Source organism: Peromyscus maniculatus, chromosome 7 (assembly GCF_049852395.1).
Source record: "Peromyscus maniculatus bairdii isolate BWxNUB_F1_BW_parent chromosome 7, HU_Pman_BW_mat_3.1, whole genome shotgun sequence".
NCBI classification, from domain to species: domain Eukaryota; kingdom Metazoa; phylum Chordata; class Mammalia; order Rodentia; family Cricetidae; genus Peromyscus; species Peromyscus maniculatus.
In genome coordinates, this window is record NC_134858.1 from 29,743,076 (window position 1) to 29,759,871 (window position 16,796).

At 45.5% G+C, this 16,796-nt stretch overlaps 1 protein-coding gene across 5 annotated transcripts in view; it reads left to right on the forward strand.

The window, feature by feature from the left end:
* Positions 1–1,285: 1,285 nt before the first annotated feature.
* Arhgap32 (Rho GTPase activating protein 32) overlaps positions 1,286–16,796 on the forward strand; it is a 246,672-nt gene continuing 231,161 nt past the window's right edge. For 2 of the 5 annotated variants that reach the window (XM_076575941.1, XM_076575942.1), the window contains exon 1: positions 1,286–1,596. In XM_076575941.1, the coding sequence (XP_076432056.1) occupies positions 1,547–1,596 (50 nt within the window). In that variant the 5' untranslated portion in view covers positions 1,286–1,546. Of the gene's footprint in view, positions 1,597–14,947; positions 15,098–16,796 lie in introns of those variants that run through there. The other 3 variants (XM_076575943.1, XM_076575945.1, XM_076575940.1) reach the window with 2 other exon arrangements.

Below are 16,796 nucleotides of genomic sequence, written 5' to 3' on the forward strand. Positions count from 1 at the left end.
TATCATTTTATACATCATTCCAATATTATTAGAATTTTTAGAAATTTGTGATATTTATGTAATTGTTCAGAGAATTCTTCTGGAATTACTAGCCAGATTTAGATTCTGGGCTTCTTTCCTTAGAAGTTTAGGATTCCCTTCATCTAGATGTTATATATTTTCTGTCCATCTTATTCTTTGGTAGTTTATGTTTTAGCTATTGATAATGAGAATTGTTTTAATTTTATTTTCTAGATATTTATTTTTAGAATATAAGATTAATTAAGATTTACTGATTCTACTTTTATGTGACTGTATACATGTCAGTGCATGACATGTGTGCCTGTTGCCCACAGAGATAAGAAGAGGGGGTTGGGCTGGGCATGGTGGTGCATGCCTTTAATCCCAGCACTCGGGAGGCAGAGCCATCTCCCTGGTGCCCTCATATTATTTGTTATGGTTAATTTTTTCCCTCAGATATGTAATAATATTATAATTAAGTGATGATAATCTTGCAGCCCCTTTGCCAATATGAATAATTCTCATCCTCATAAGGCCCTCTCAGAATAGTGTTGAATACTAGTGGGAGCACCTTTGCGTTGTATAATATCACCATACTTAATGTGAAGGAAGAGCTGGGAGTCTACACCCTTGGCCAGCCCAACACCTTCAAAAGGGTGCCTAGAAAAAGTGTAGTTTAGTAAATTAGATACATAGGAAAAATATCCTTGGACAGCTCAACCTTCATTTCCAACCCGGCGTCCTTTTCCTGCTAGTATATCTGAGGCCTCCATTCTCTTGTGTTGAAGACAGGAAGTGTGCTCCATTTGCTACTAACGTTCCCATTCAGGTACCATTATACTAATGGTTTCTATATATAGTGACTGTAATGTTCTTTGAATTCACCCAGCATTTCAAAATAAAAATAAAAATAAAACTGGCTGTTTGGATAGATAAAGGATGCTTTTAAAGCTAGAAGTGATCTTGGGAAAAGGGCTTGGGACAGGATGCCCGGTTCCTGCTCTTTGGATGGCGCTGCCCTGTGCAGGTGACAGGAGGGGCCAGACTCATAGCATTCCTGTTTCTGCCAAATGGCCCTGGTCACTGTGCTAGCTTTGCCAAGGGCAGGCCCCACGATAGGCTGTGTGGACTGAACGCTGAATACAGAATCCTTCTCTGTGCTTCTTGCCTGGGCAGCAGGCTTGTCTGCCCCAGATCACACTTGAATAGATGAAAAGAATCTTTTTTTTTTTTTTTGCCTTGGCCTGAGGCCTGCAGTGGAGGCCACAAAGGCTCTTACAGACAAACTTAAGTGGAAAGGCAGCAAAGAGCGCAGAGAGAAGACTCGGGGAGCTGGGAGAGGGCACGAACGTGAGCGTTTCCCAGATGATGAAGATTACCGGTGGCGCTGTGACCTGCTCATTCTCATCTGGAGAAATGGCAGCTGCAAAGCAACCTGTTCTTGCCTCCTGTGGCTTCCCTGAAGAGACATCTCACAATCTCTTTAAGGAAACCTGGCAGCTCTAAAGAGAGGCACCTTTGGAAAGGAAAAGACCTCATAAGCAAGATGGAGTTCTCCCCTGAAGCTGGAGCCATGAATTCAAGAGTTTATCAAAAGTAAGAGACATATGCATTATGTGTGACAGTGATGTTGGGAACTAACAGTGATTTCTCTCGTTAGGCTTTGTCCAGTGGGTAATTGTGAGGACTGGCCCTGTCTTTGAGAATATTGAAAGGGCAAGTCCTTATTGTCTTGCTCGGGCGATAGCCAATAAGATGGGAATCTCTTGTCTGAGCATTGATCATGTCTACTGCAGGTTACCTGAGTCCTAGCAATAATAAGGAAGGTCTGTCTGTAGCCCCGAGTTGGGGCTGAGCAGTGAGTGGGATCTGTGAGGCTTATGCTGATGAGGAAGCTTGATTCTGTTAGGCACTGGATGAGTTAACTTTGGGCTGGTTCTGAATGAGAGGAAACATGTTTGGGGAGGAAAATAAATAGATTATTATGATAATCAAAAGCTATCAAGTCTATGATTTTCATGGTGAATCTTCTTCCACACATGACTTATTTCTAGTCTTCTTTCTTGTCCACTTGTTGCCAATCTTTGCTGATGACCAGAGTAGTGTTTTAAAGTGCCTGGCCTGGGTACCTGAGAACTATGTCAATACCAGCTGTGATGGATGTTAACATGCAGAGCCCTGGTCACCCCAGAGTGACTAAATCAGAAGACCTGGAGGAAGGGGGAATGCGCACATCTAATTCTGCCAAATTTGAGAAGGTCTGGCCTCTGATGGCCTAGAGACCTGAGTTTAAAGCATGGTGCTGATGGTTGTGTGTGATGTTAGGGAAATCATCCAGCCTTTGTCTCATGTCTCTAGGCTACAAAGCAGGTATAATTGTACTTAATTGAATCTATTGTTGGAAATGCTAAGTGACATACTTATAATTAATGTGAATAGCTTAGCATGGAGCAAAGTAAAGGTTTCACATATGGGAGTGCTTATCTGAACAAATACTTGAACCTTTTTTTATGCCCCATGCCCAGCTCTTTGCATTAATGCTATGCTCTACTCTGTGTCTAGCTCTGTGCTTAGGACTCCTGGTAGCTGCATATCAAGTTGGTTTACATTTTACCAATCTGTCCTTCTTTAGCCCTTCAATACCCCGTCCTCCCTTACATCCTGCCCTACAAGCAAAATGCTACGTGCCTTGAGCCCTTTTCCCAAGCACTTGTCCAGGACAACTCTCCCTGTGGATCTTGTCCCTGATGCCCCTTGCCTTGTTCTTCTTGTCACTCTGCCTGCTGGCTCTGTTTTCTGGCTTCCATTTCTGCTGCCTAGCTCATGGTCCCAGCCTCTCTTTAAACTGCGTGTTATCTTTATTTTGGCGTTATTTACCATGTTCTGCAAAATACTGCCCTCCTTCCTCCCTTTTCCTGTGGACCTCCCAGGGGTACAATGAGGTCCCTCCATCCTTTGTCAGGAAGAGGTTCCAAATTCTCTGTGAACAGACCCAGATGGAGTAATGGAAAACAAGTGAATATTTGTTCAAAGTCACTCCCCTCTTGGTCCGTATTCCATTTTACAAACATCTTTATGTTTGCTTTTAAAATCATTTTCACTCATTAGCCTTTGAAGATTGGAAAGTAGGTTTTTGAGATTTTTTTTTAAAGAAAACATGCTAAGAAAGGTTTGCAGGAGCAATTAAAGTAGCATGGTACAAATACATGTGGTACAGAGTCATACGTCCAGGCAAAAAAAATCCATACACATTAAACAAACAAACAAACAAACAAATAAATAAGGGATCATGATAGACGTGACAGCTTCCAACTCAAGGAGCTGGCTATGAATTGCTAAGCTTGAAATTCTAACTATATGTGACTGGGTGGTGCCTCCCCCCATTCTCATGCTTAACTTTGAGCAAATGAGTCCTCTTCCCAAGAGAGCAGTACAGAAGGGACGCATCCTTGGCACAGCTTCTCCTTAAGGGTTGAGTGAACATCTAAGCTATAGAAAAGGTAGCCTGAAGTAATAATGTAAAGGAATTCATCCTTATGTCTTTGCAATGGAAGGAGTCAGAATATATTATCGTCCTTGTTATTCAGGTATGCGGCTGGAGGAATGGAAGTAGTCTATCATTTTCCCAAAGCAGCTACCTGGATCTCTGGTGGAAACCAAACTTGTGCTTGCTACATGTCTGGTAGCCCTGGACATTGCAGACTCCTTTCCCTGGAGTTAGAAGAAGTTATTCACATTCTCTCTCTCTTAATCGCCCCCTTCTGTCTCCCTCCCTCTCTCTCAGTTGCATTGAAACAGAAACTTCATGTCTCCTGGACTCAGCTTTTCACAGGTAGCTAGTACACTGTGATAACACAGCTCAGACACACATTTCCATGGGTTGAAGAAGGTCCTGGATAGACTGCTTAGAAGAACTCCGTGCCTCTTCATGGGTTACAATGCACAAGCCCTGAATTCTAGGACCCCTTCTTACAGTTACATTGCTTAGAAGCTAAAAAAAAATTACATGCATACAAGTATGGGGTGGGGTTTGTGCATATGAGTGGCCCTTGTGGGCCAGAGGAGTTGAATCCCCCCGGAGCTGGAGTTGTGGGCCACCTGATATGGGTGCAGAGAATCAAACCCAGGTCATGTGGAAGTACAGTTAAATGCTCTTAACAATTGAGTCAGCTCTCCAGCCCAGAGAATTTTTTTAAATTGATGTCTCCATAACACTAATTCAATGACCCTGCAGTAAATAACTATGAACTAAATAGATTTATGTTTTAGAAACCCAAACAAAAACATGAATGAAATATATGAAACTCAAGAATAAAATTAATAACTATGTAGACCAGGTCTTGAGAGAATATGCTAAGGACTGAATTTGTTTCTTATAATAAACTAGATTTAGTGAGTAATTAGTTTCAGGCAGCATTAACTCTGTTTCCAGCTGCTTGAAGATTTTATTCAGTTACAAAACTATAACATTTCTACTGGAGTGCGCATGAACTTCGGGGCTTCTCTTACTGGATCAGGCAAAGCCTGAGCATAAAATCCATTTTAAAACTCACTTTAGGACTTGCCATGCGAAAGTGGGAAGTGTCAGAGAGGCAGAGAGAGTTTTAAGAAACAGGCTTTCCAGCTCAAGCTTAATGGTGTAATGGAATTTGCAATTCCAACACTCAAGAGGCTGAAGTGACTGCCAGGCGTTGGTGGCACACGCCTTTAATCTCATAATCCCAGCACTCCGGAGGCAGAGCCAGGCGGATCTCTCTGAGTTCGAGGCCAGCCTGGGCTACCAAGTGAGCTCCAGGAAAGGTGCAAAGCTACACAGAGAAACTCTGTCTCGAAAAACCAAAAAAAAAAAAAAGGCTGAAGTGGAGGAGTTTGACTTTGGGGCCAGCCTGGGCTACATACTTAGACTGTTAAAAAAAAAAAAAGGAGAAAGGAAGAAAAGACAAAAGTCTTTTCTGGGATATTTTACTTTTACTTTTTTTTTTTTTTTCAAGACAGGGTTTCTCTGTGTAGTTTTGGTGCCTGTCTTGGAACTCACTCTGTAGCCCAGGCTGGCCTCAAACTCACAGAGATCTGCCTGGCTCTGATTTGTGTTTACACACATACTTGCCATGGCATGAATGTAGAGGACAGCTCTACTGTGTCCATTCTCTGGGTGTGGGTGTCCATTTTCCCTCTACCATGTGGGGACAGGGGATTAAACTCAGGCCATCTGTCTTGAAGGAAGTCCCCTAACCTACTGTATATTATTGGTCCTTGCAAAATTTTTTAATATGTCTATTTACCCAAAGTTGCATACTAAAATATGAACAGTGAGTATGTCTAAATTATGGTTCTGGATTTTTCCATGTTACTATCATTTCTGATTTTATACCAATAAGCTTGTATTGTTTTATTTCTTTTAAAATCTTTACCGTTTTTACAAATATAGATTACTAGATATAATGTCTCTGGACAGACATTTCTTTTCACTTAAACACAAAAGGCCTTCCTCATTTTCAGCATCTAAAGTAAGATTCAGGAGCAGCTTAGTAAGTCATCAATCATTCATGTGTCCTCTGCACCAGGTGTCGACTCCAGGCATCTGGTCTGATTAAAGCTGTGTCTTTCATTAGGAAGACCGAGGAAATTTCCACGATGCCAGGCTACCAGGCTGGGTCTCTGACGGCAGTGGGCTAGCTTGATGTAGTTCACTTGATGGCCCCGGATGCATGTAGAAAATCAAGCTGTCCTTTGAGGTAGGACAGTTCTGGTGGCCGCTCTCAGGCCTCTTCATTGGTTTCCTGCTGTTGCTGGCCACTGGGGCCATCTCTAGCACTTTAAAATTAGTTACTGACACAGATTCCTAAAAGCATGGTCTGACATAGAAGAGCTACTTCTGAGAAAGAAACTCAGTGCATTCCGAAGACCAAGGTTTAGAGGTTATGCGCCAGCGGATGAGGGTTTATGTAATAGTTTGTCTTTGTTCCCCGAGCCACATGTGACCTTTCTGCTCCTTCCTGCCGACATCATCCCCAATAGAAAAAAAATGAAATAAAATACAAGCTCTTTTGCCTCCTGTCTCTTGTGCTCCGGAGCCCTCGTAGAGAATAACAGCAGCTGTGCGACTTTTACATAACGTAAACACTTTATTTACTTTCGTGTTTAATTTCTGCCGCTGCCCAATGTTTGCACAGCTGTTGGATGTCTGTGTGCCCATAGATTAGCCCTTGCTGTTTTCATCTCCCTTCAGCTCCAAGCATTGCGAAGCCGCGGCCCTCCCTGTTTGCCTTTCTCTGCCCAGCCCTTAGCGTGGTCCCTACTGTACAGGTGAGAACTTAATTAGGAAGGCTGTGTCTCCGGGAGCTTTCCCCATCTCCCTGAAGCCAGCTTTCTCCCTTGGTAAAAAGAAAAGACAAAATTCCCGACCAGCTCTGGGAAAACAGGGTGATTGTTTCCCTGTTGAAGGACACCATTGAAATATCACAGTGATACCGAGGAAGCCTCTGTCTGGTCTAAGAAACCACTGGGGGCGGGGGAGGGAAGCCAGAGAGATTGTGGGAGCTAGTTTGGAGGCAGGGCTAGTGATTATGGGATCGGTTGAATAGAAAAAGGACTCTCTTACCCTGGTTTACTTGTCCATCAAGAGAGAATAAGGCGTGCTGGGCATAGCAGCACATACTCGAAATCCTAGCACTTTGAAAGCTGAGGCAGGAGAATCATGAGTTCCAGGCTATCCTGAACTGCATAATGAGATTCTGTTTCAAAAACCCCAACCCAAACAAACCAATAAGCAGCCTTTCTCTTCCTCTCTCCTCAACGGAAAAAAAAAATCTCAGTAAAGACTAAATGTTTGAAATGACCATTAGTTGGAATGTTTAATCTCTGTAGAAGAGCCTCATTTGAGTCACTGTACCTGGGTGTGGAAGTATTGGCTTTGATATCTTTAGTGGGCATGGGAGGAGGAGGAGGCATGGCCAAGCACAGCTGGTGCCTTCCTGGAAAGCAGTGATGGGAACGGAAGTGCAAGGACCCTGGTTTCACTGCCCTTTGTGACAGATGTGAGGAAACGAAGTGGAAAGTGGGTGTTCTCGTGGGGGGAGGGGGCTCTACTCTTGCTCATGTAAGACTCTTTGGAGTGTTGAGCAGCTTTCTGTTACCATGCTTGAGAAAACCAGCTTGTGTAGAGAAAGGGTCTATTTTGGCTTATAGTTTCAGAGGTTCTAGTCCCTCATCAATTGTTCCTTTTAATTTGGACCTGAGTTGGCACATGACCACTTTTAATGCCTGGTGGAATAAACTGCTTCACTCCCGGCCAAGAAAAAAAGGAGGGGACTGAGCTCTTACTCTCATAAGGGCTCCCTTTCAGAGACCTAAAGACCACCCACTGGGTGCCACCTTTTTTTTTAATTAACATATATTCATTGTATACAATGATTGGTTTCATCATGATGGTTATTACACACGTATATTACGTACTTCGTTCATATTCATATCCCATTTCCTTTCTCTGTCCCCTCTCCCACTGGCCTTCCTTTCTCAAAAAGCCCCCCTTGTATTTCCATGTTACACCCCATTACCCACCCCCACATTCTGTATGTGAGAGAAACATGATATTTGTGTTTTCTGATGCTGATGTAATTTCCTTAAAATGAACTTTAGCTCCATCCATTTTTCTGCAAATGAGATAATTTCATTCTTCTATACGAATGAATAATGCTCCATTGGATAAATATACCACATTTTCTTTTAAAAATACTTTTATTGTTTATGCATGTGTGTGTGTCTGCACATGCTATAGAAAAATTGTTTTCATATATTTATTGACCATTAGTACTTCATCATTATTATATATTTTTTGAGATTGTAATTATATCATCCCCCCCTTTCCTCCTTCCAATCTCTCCCAGGTATTCCCCCTTGCATTCTTTTAAATTCACGACTTTTTCTTTAATTGTTATTACACATATATGTGTCTAAGTATATATATATATATATATATATATCACATATATTCCTAAAAATATAAATGCTTATAATGTTCCTTGTATGCATGTTTTCAGAGCTCACCACTTGGACAAGCAATTGGTGTGCTCTTCCCTGAGGAAGACTATTCTCCTGCTCTCAGCATCCTTTAGTTGCCTGGAGTTGTTTGTGTGGATTGAGACCTCATGAGCTTCCCTCCATCGACTTCAGCTTGTCTATTGGTCTTGTCTTATTTACATCATCTTTTGAGGACATTGACTGAGCTACCTCCTCAGCCCAATAGCACTCTTTATTATCATATAGACTTTATGAATCTCTCTTTGCTTAAACTCCTCTCAAAGTCAACAGTGTCTCATACTTGAGTAAACACTAAGTCTTCTACTGAACACCCCGGAGAGGCATTCCGAAGCAACTAAATTATAATTTTCTCACCTGCTCAACACTATCTCTCTGTTGTACCATTTTACAAACTATCCCATTGCCCCAAGCAAGGAGGTCGTTGCTTTTTATTTTTGAAATCCATCAAAGACTGCAGAGAAACAGTCTTTAAACTAGAGCGTGACCTGAGAAAGGATCGAGCTGGTGAGTTTGCCTGTGTTTCCAGCTCTGCTGGAGACTGGCCTTTTATATCACTCAGAGGAGTAATGCTGTTTGTTTTCAGCATGAAATACATAGAGGAAAAATTGAGTGGGGAACAGGGGACTAATATTTTGATAGGGTAGTTTTATTGTTTTGTTTGATGTATTATGACCCCTAGCCCCAGTATATCCAGGGATCATCTGTACTTAAAGTTAAACACAAAATAACTTCCTAAGCTAAGTACAAATATATATATTTTTAATGCCATATAGGATTATCTAGTACAGTTCCTCTCAAGTTGCTGGGATACTTCCTATCTTCTGCATTCAGTTTCAGAAGCATAGGTGACCTCTCAGCCAACATGTATTTTAAACGTGGCAGGAAAACCCAGATGCTTTACACTGTCTGAAATGAATTCGGTTCTGGAAACTGGAAGTCATAAAGGACACGATCATGGGAGGGGAATTGCTGGGAGCACCCTGGGAAAGCTGCAGCCTGGGGTTGAGTGACCTCTCTTTGATCTTTCGCTTTCCCAAGTCACTTTCCCATGCATTCCCTCCACGCGGCGGGTTTCAGTTCTCCAGATCTAATAAAAGGCTCTGGGCTTGGAAGCATCACCACGTGTCTGAGCGGAGTGCTGATTCAGGGAGCTGAGTGTGGAGGGAGGAGTGGAGCATTCAGTGTGTTTACAGTAAAAGGTGTGTGTGTGTGTGTGTGTGTGTGTGTGTGTGTGTGTGTGTAAGTGTGCATGTGTGTGTTTTTCATAGTGTCATCTTACCACTGGTACAGCCACCAAAGGGAGTTGTAGATTCTCCCAAGTCACCTCAATTAAGCATGCCCTCTAAAGCAGCGTGTTTGCTGGGGTACACAGCTTCAAAACTGTTCTGCACTACACTCCCCTCCAAGATATTTTGCTGCCTCCCAAGGATCTCATATCCAATGTGATAGTTGCCTCTTTGTCCATTAAACTTTACACAAAGCTCCACTTAATTGTGCTGGGTAAGAAACAGAATCAACACTTTTTATACAAACGTCTACATTTCAGTGCTATTCCTTTAATTTTCTGACGCACCTTGATATCTAACTACAAAATGAATTATGTGTTGTTTTTCTGATTCCACAGACTACAGGATCTGACTAGGTGGTATACTTGTGTACGGGTTGCTTCTTCCTGTTTTTTAAGCTGGTTTTCATTGCTCTAAGGGAATACTTGATGCTGGGTAATTTGTAAAGAAAACAAGCTTATATAGCTCATAATTTGGGGCTAACAGGGTGTGTTAGCTTTGGCAAGCCACTGCCCCCCGCCCCACGTCGTTATATCATGACAGATGGCACTATGGCTAGAGTATATGTGACAAGGAGAGATCACATGGTGAGACAGGATACCAGAAACCAAAGAGGAATCAACCTTACTCTCTTATAATAACTTGCTCTTGAGAGAGGAGGGTCCTAGAAGAGTGAGCATAGTCAATTCCAAAGGCCAGGGCCTCCAGTGGCCTAACCAACTTCTCCTGGCTCTCACCTTTTAATTGTTCTAACAGCTAGGCATGGTGGTACATGGCTGTAATCCAAGGCCTGAGGCAAGAGGATGACCTAAGCCCACAAGTTTGAGACAAGTCAGGACACTACAGAAAACGTCTCTTAACATTGCCACACTGGGGGTAAGGGGTGGAGGACAGAGAGGGGGTAAGCTTTTAGTATATGGACCACATTGCTATCTCTGAAAACTTTTTCCTGATACTTTATAAAGGCCCAGGGACTTAGAAATGCTGATTTTAAAAAAGTGCTTAAACCAGCCATTCATATCTATCTGTCTGTCTATCTATCTATCTATCTATCTATCTATCTATCTATAAAATAAAGAACACACACACATATATGTTCTTTATTCTTTTTTATTTATGTTTATGGGTGTTTTGCTTGCCTGCATGCCTGGTGCCTGAGGAGGCCAGAAGAAGGCATAGGGCTCCCTGAAACTGGAGATAAATATGGCTGGAGGCTGCTGTGTGGGTGCTAGTAATCAAATACAGCTCCTCTGGAAGAGCAGCCCGTGTTCTTACCTGCTGAGACCTCTCTCCAGCCCTCTTTCTTATTCTTTAAATACAAAACGAAAACCAGCAGGAACTACAAGAGTCATTGTTTCCAAATTTTCGTTCTCTCAAAGCATTTTCATAAGTAATTGAATTCTTCTACCATTATGATGGTCAACTCAAGAAGAGAACTTCCAGGCCCGTTTCCCAGATGGAGACAGAGATACTGAATTGCATAATTTTTTTTTTTTTGTGGTAGCACAGGACACAAAATGAAAAATCACCACATTTCTTTTTCAGTATAGTGAAATTATATATATTAGCAGAGGCTAATAATTTCATTTGGAATGAGAAAGCAGTGCATATAATTTGACTTGAATTTTTCTGTGCTTTTATATTTTAACAAATAAAATCTAACTGTGGCTCTGGAATTGGCTCAGGGTTTGAGAACCCTTACTGTAAAAGCAAGAAGACTTTCCTTGAAATCCCCAGAACCTATGTTAAAAAGCTAGGCATGGGCTGGGGAGACGGCTCAGCAGTAGAAAGAGCTGGTAGGTAGTACAAGGAAAAGGACTAGACTTCAGATCTCCAGAGCCCATATAAATGCCAGGAAGGCCTGATGGTCCCCTCGAAATTCTAACCTCAGAAAGTGGAGGCAGATGGATCAGAGGCTAGCCTGAGTTCGATGATGAGTTTGCATGTGAGTTATACAGAGAGACCCTGTCTTAAGAAATGTTCTATTTCAGATATATCAAGGTTGAAATATCCAAGCATAGATGTCTGGGAGTCAGCTGGATGTATAAGTCTGGAGCCCTGGGAGAGGTCAGAGTCAATGCATGGAGTTCTATTTAAAGCCTGAAGCTGGAGATTGCCCAGGATGGGAGTGCGGAAAGAGAATAGGAAGAGGCCAAGGTCGGAGCTCTGAAGTCAACATTTAGACTACTAGAGGACAGCAGCGATGACAAAAGAGTGATTTAAAAGCAAACACGCAGACAGGTGCAGCTGGCGCCAAGGTTTAGGAAAGAAAGAAAAACCCGTGTGGGAGAAGAAGTAAGATTTCCACATTGGTGAGGAAGTCCAAACTATAAATTATTGTGGCAGAGGCTAATAAACTGGGAAGTGATAGGGCAAGAAGATGAAAAGCTTATCATTTCAAATATACCCAGATTTGTCAAACCCCAGACAAGAGGACTCCACATGTTCCTTAAAATGTTGCTCAATAGCTAGGAGAATATTACATCAGATTGTGAATTTTTTTTTGCTTTGTTTTTTTAAAGACAGAAGTTCTCAAGACAGTGTAACCTTGGCTGTCCTGGAACTTGCTCTGTAGACCAGGCTGGCTTTGAACTCAGAGATCTGCCTGCCTCTACCTCCTGAGTTCTGGGATAAAAGGCATGGGCTACCATTGCCTGGCTGAGAGCAAATCTTTTGACAAAGGTTCCTTTGTTACTCGCTCCCTTTTAGAATGGGGATGTAATATGGAGCTGGCCTCCTGGCCAGAAAAAAATAAATAAGCAAGGCAATGTCAATTGTCAGTTTGGGAAAATTCTCTATTAAACTTGGCCCACTCTTAGCAACTCGCTTGTCTCAAGCCAGCTGTTGAGCATCCAATTTTGGGATTCACATAAGCTCCTTTCTCTCCCTTGCTCAATTCCCAGGCCCTTTCTAAAACTCAAGGTTAGGTAAGTGTTGCAGTCATCTGTGAGGCTGCTCTTTTGGCTGCCTTCACTCGTCTGCACTGTGACTCTGCTTCACAGCCTAGAGGGGACTGCAATGCAACAGCTCTGAGATGCAGGGAGTGAGCCCAGATGCCACCTCCTGGAAGATGAAAGTGCCAAGGCTGAGAAAGGAGGCCAGCCTGAGGCATCCAACAGTTTCAGAGAGGGGGAGTATGCACTCCTTTTTTCTTCCCCTCACCTTGTAAATATTGAAGCAAGTCACAAATAGATAACAAATCTTATCATTTAGCTCCATTTTATAGTTTTTTTTTATTTTTAGGGAATGTTGCAATTTTTGTGATTTATATATTGAGTCACCAAGGGTGTTATGAAGACAGAGGTAATTGATTATAAACATCTAAAACACCAAGGTCAGATGGCTACGTAACTGCCCAGTGATCAAAGCCTCGGGCTTATATGCAGGTTTAGCAATGATAAACGCTGACAAGGAGGACAGCTGGATGATTCTATCCAGGGGGAGGGAGGGTGGCTCACAACAGATAAAGGAGGATCAGAATCCTTGAACTTGCCTATACATCTTTGGTGTTTGGAAAACACCTGGCATCTATTATTTCTTTGAACTAGATAAAGTACAAATAAAGGCATAGTTACCAAAACATTTGAGAGGATTTAAAGCAAAATGTATCGTCCAATGTATGCATAAACTCTAACTCTTTTATATATCACCCCACCCCAATGCTGAATCATAAACCATCTAACATTCAGTATTTCAGCGTCTTATGCAAAACTTTAGCATGTGAAGGCTTTCTGAATAGAATACAGACTTCGTTGAGGGAGGGGATCTGAGCTGAGAGTAGCCGAGATACTATATGACCTTGGGCAAAACTTGCCTCCTGTGGTGACCTAGTTCTTCCACTTTGACTTCCTTGGGTATCACAGGATGTTTTCATTTGATGCTCACCAAATCCCCAGACCAAAACGAGTTACCAGATTCGTGCTTGTGCCTCTGGCAGACATTGCTCTCTGTGACCAAAAGGGGCAGTTCAGTTGTGATTTGGTAAAAAGAAAGAATTTCCAATTACAGAAGGTTTCCAGAGTTCCTCATTTACCTTAGGACCCGAGTGCTTGTGCTTCTTCCAATTGCTGAGATGCAATTACCAAACATGGCTTCTTGATGGTTCCCATCTCAGTTTGTGCCTCTGCAATTCCCATCCCACTGCTTTCCCGAGTCTACGCTAGAAAACATGTAGGATCTTTATCCTGAAGAGACGGTGGTTTTACTGACACTGTCAGGGGAAAGGAATTACTGTACATGTTCACTCTGTAATTTCTCTCCAGGATGTGGTGAGATCCTGGTTCGTATGTGCCCTTGAAATTCAGCTAATTGCGGTCAAGGCCATGTTTTACATTCAATGACTCCCACTGAAATGACTAAATGCTGAGTGGACCCAATCACTGCAGTGACATTAGATGATGCAGTATTTGGCATTAATAGGCTTGAACGTAAAAGCAAGTTACGTAGGTTAACTGCTCCCCTTGCCCCCAACATTAAGAGACTGAACAAGCCAGAAGGACTAAAAGGTATATAAAAGAAAAAAAAAAGTGGGGGTTGGGTGGGAGGATGGCGGTGGAGGAGAAGCAGTGGACTATCCAGCTATCTTCCCCGCATTCTGTCATTCTGATGGTCGTTGCAGGTGGAAGCACTGCACAGTCTTTGGAGGCGGAACAAAAGAACCGGGGCGGGGGGGGGGGGGCGGGGATCAAGGGCAATGGCATCCAGTCAGAGGGTTCCCAGGGAGTCCCTCCATCGCCTCCAGATTTGTCGTCTTAACCACGCGCCTCCAAGTGCCCTACTCTTTCACCCTTTCTTGCCCTTTCTCTCCTCAGCTATACCACTTCCAATTTGCTGGTCCAGAACTCTGGATGAAGGAGCCACCTGAGGGAACTTTTAAGCACCCCACACCTCAATTCCAAAATAAAAGCGGCGCGAGTTCAGTCTAGCCCCCAATCAGCCGGAGAGCAAGGGTCGAGGATGTCCTGACTGGCGGCAACGCCCCCTCCCCTCCCCGGTGCACTGACAGGATTCTGGGGTCAGCAGCGGGGGAGGAGAGAAGCCTCTGCCGTCGTCTCGGAGGATGCCTTTTCCTGCTGCGGCTTTGCAGTCTTTGCACCTTAGCAGGACACAGGGACCGAGAGGACAGCCCAAGTGCAAGCGCCCGGGGCGGCAACTCGGCCCCCAGCTCCCCCCACCGCGACCACAAGCGGCCCCCAGCCGCGCCCCCCACCCCCCTGCAGTGCACATGCTTTCCCGGGACAACAGCAGGCGAGGCCTCGCGAAGCGCGAGGCGGCCGTGCGCGCGCTCCTTGCGCCCTCCTCGCGCGTGCTCGTGCCCGCGGTGGCGGCGGCGGCGGCGGCGCGCCTCTTCTCCCGCTGCGCGCGTCGCGGGTGCAGAGGAGGCGGAGCGCTGGAGGCGGAGGCCGAGCGGGCGCGGAGCAGCGGGGCGGGGGCGGCCCGAGGCGTGCGGGCGAGGGGGCTCTGCAGCGCGCAGCGGCGGCCCGGGGGTCGAGGCGGCCTCGGGAGGGGAGCGCGCCGCGCGCCGGAGGTGCCGACCCGAGGCCGCGGCCCGCAGCCGGCGCCCCCGCGCCTGACGGGGCGGCGAGGCGGGATGAGGCGCTGGCGCGGGGGGCGCCCGGCCGAGCCCCCGCGGCGGCCCTGGGCGGCCCGGCGCTAAGCGCGGCGGCGGCGGCGGCGGACGAGGACGGCGGGCCCAGCCCGCGGAGGGCAGACACGGAGCGGAGAGCGGCGCGCAGCGACGCCGCGGCGGCGCGGCGGGGCCGCGGGGTTCGGTAAGGCGCGGGCGGGCAGGCGGGCGGGCGGGCTGGCCGGGGGCGCCGCTGACGTGGGCCGCGCGGCGGGCAGGGCTGCGGGGCCTCCTGGCTTGGCCGGCACCGGTGCTTCTGGACGTGCACGTTGCGATCGGATGCTCTTGGGGGCATCTCGGGTCTCTCCCGCCTCCCCCAGGGCGACGGCACAGCGTGCCCGCCACCTCTCGCTCTCATCCCACGGCAGACCGGGCATTCCGACGGCCTCCGGGCCTGCTGCGGCGCTTCCCGCCCGAGGCCGAGGCCGGCAACCGCGCGCCTCCCCGGGGACCCCGGAGGCTGCCAGAGGAGCCCCGGTGCGCGTGGGGGCAGCGGAGCCAGCGGTCCTCGGCTCCCTGGGACTCCGGTGGAGTTTCCCTTCTCATCCTAATTGGTTGAAGTTAATGCTACAGTTGGACGGTAGTGGTGACTTAGTGCCTCCCTTTTTCCCTTGACTTCCCCCGCCACCCCCCGCGTACTGCGTTTCCCATTTTGTTGACTGGAGTAAATATTTATGTTAAAGGTTTCGTGCACAGCGCCCAGGACGCTGTAGGGAGAAAGTCACCCGATTTCTTAGCTTTAGTCTGGACCATTTAGAATCTCACCTGCGGCTGAGGCTTAGAGAAGGTGGCTGGGAGGAAGAGGCCATCTCAGGATGCTTGGGATGGTCTCATAGTTATCCTTTAGGAAATAGAATTCGGATAATTATAATCTTGATCGTATGCAGAATTACAGTCAAGCTGTAAACTGCTCGAGGCACTGCATGATGCTACATGGATAGCTGGGCCGTGGCATTGTTGTAAGCATCCCTTTTATTTTCCATTCTTTCAGAGTTTTATTTGGCACAGATTGAGACCTTCTAAGTGCGTCTGAATGGGCAGAACTTTTCTGATACGGTGATTGCTTCTGTAAACATTGCCTTTATTTGTGTGCTTCTATTGGAAAAAGAAAAGGCAAACGGTGCCTGTAGTAACTGGCTCTTAGAGTCCACAAACTGCTAGTTTGATTCAGTGACTGGATTTGTTGGAATATTTTTGAGTAATGATATTTGTGGTTCATGAATGCATTTTTTTCATTACTGAGTGAATTGAAGTCAGAGTCCACATTTGTTCCTTGGCCTTGAGTGGGAAGGCAGTAGAAGCAGCAATTTGCCACAGCACATCCGCAGAGTTTTCCAAGAGTCCTACTGTATATTCTTTTTCATGGGGTTGTTTGTGAAGATGAGGTGTGATGACGATGTGATTTCCATTTGCAGGAATGTCTGGAGTCTGATTCATCCTAAAGTTGGACATGGCGGTGATGCTCTTCAGAGCAAGTAATCTGTAACAGTGTGAGGTTGGAACTGTGCTTAAGCCAGTTAATCTCTTCTTACCGTGGTCTGTGCAGCAGTCCCTGGAATAAAGCAGCACTTTGGACAGAGGCTTGTCCAGCTGTAGCTATGGTGGCAGCCCAGATTGCTTATGATCCTGCCTGTGGAGATGGGGGCAGGGTGACGCAGTGGGGACAAAAGATGTATGTGGGACAGAGAGGAAGTGTTAGTTGAAGAACCTTGGTCAGTTATATAACAGTTTTGTTTCCGAGGGAGAGGCTAAGAACCAGCAAGGCAGGCTCAGCTGTCATTAGATTCTTTGATGTCGGTTTGAATTCCAGTAGTAGTTATGTTCCTTTGATTTCCTCCTCCCAA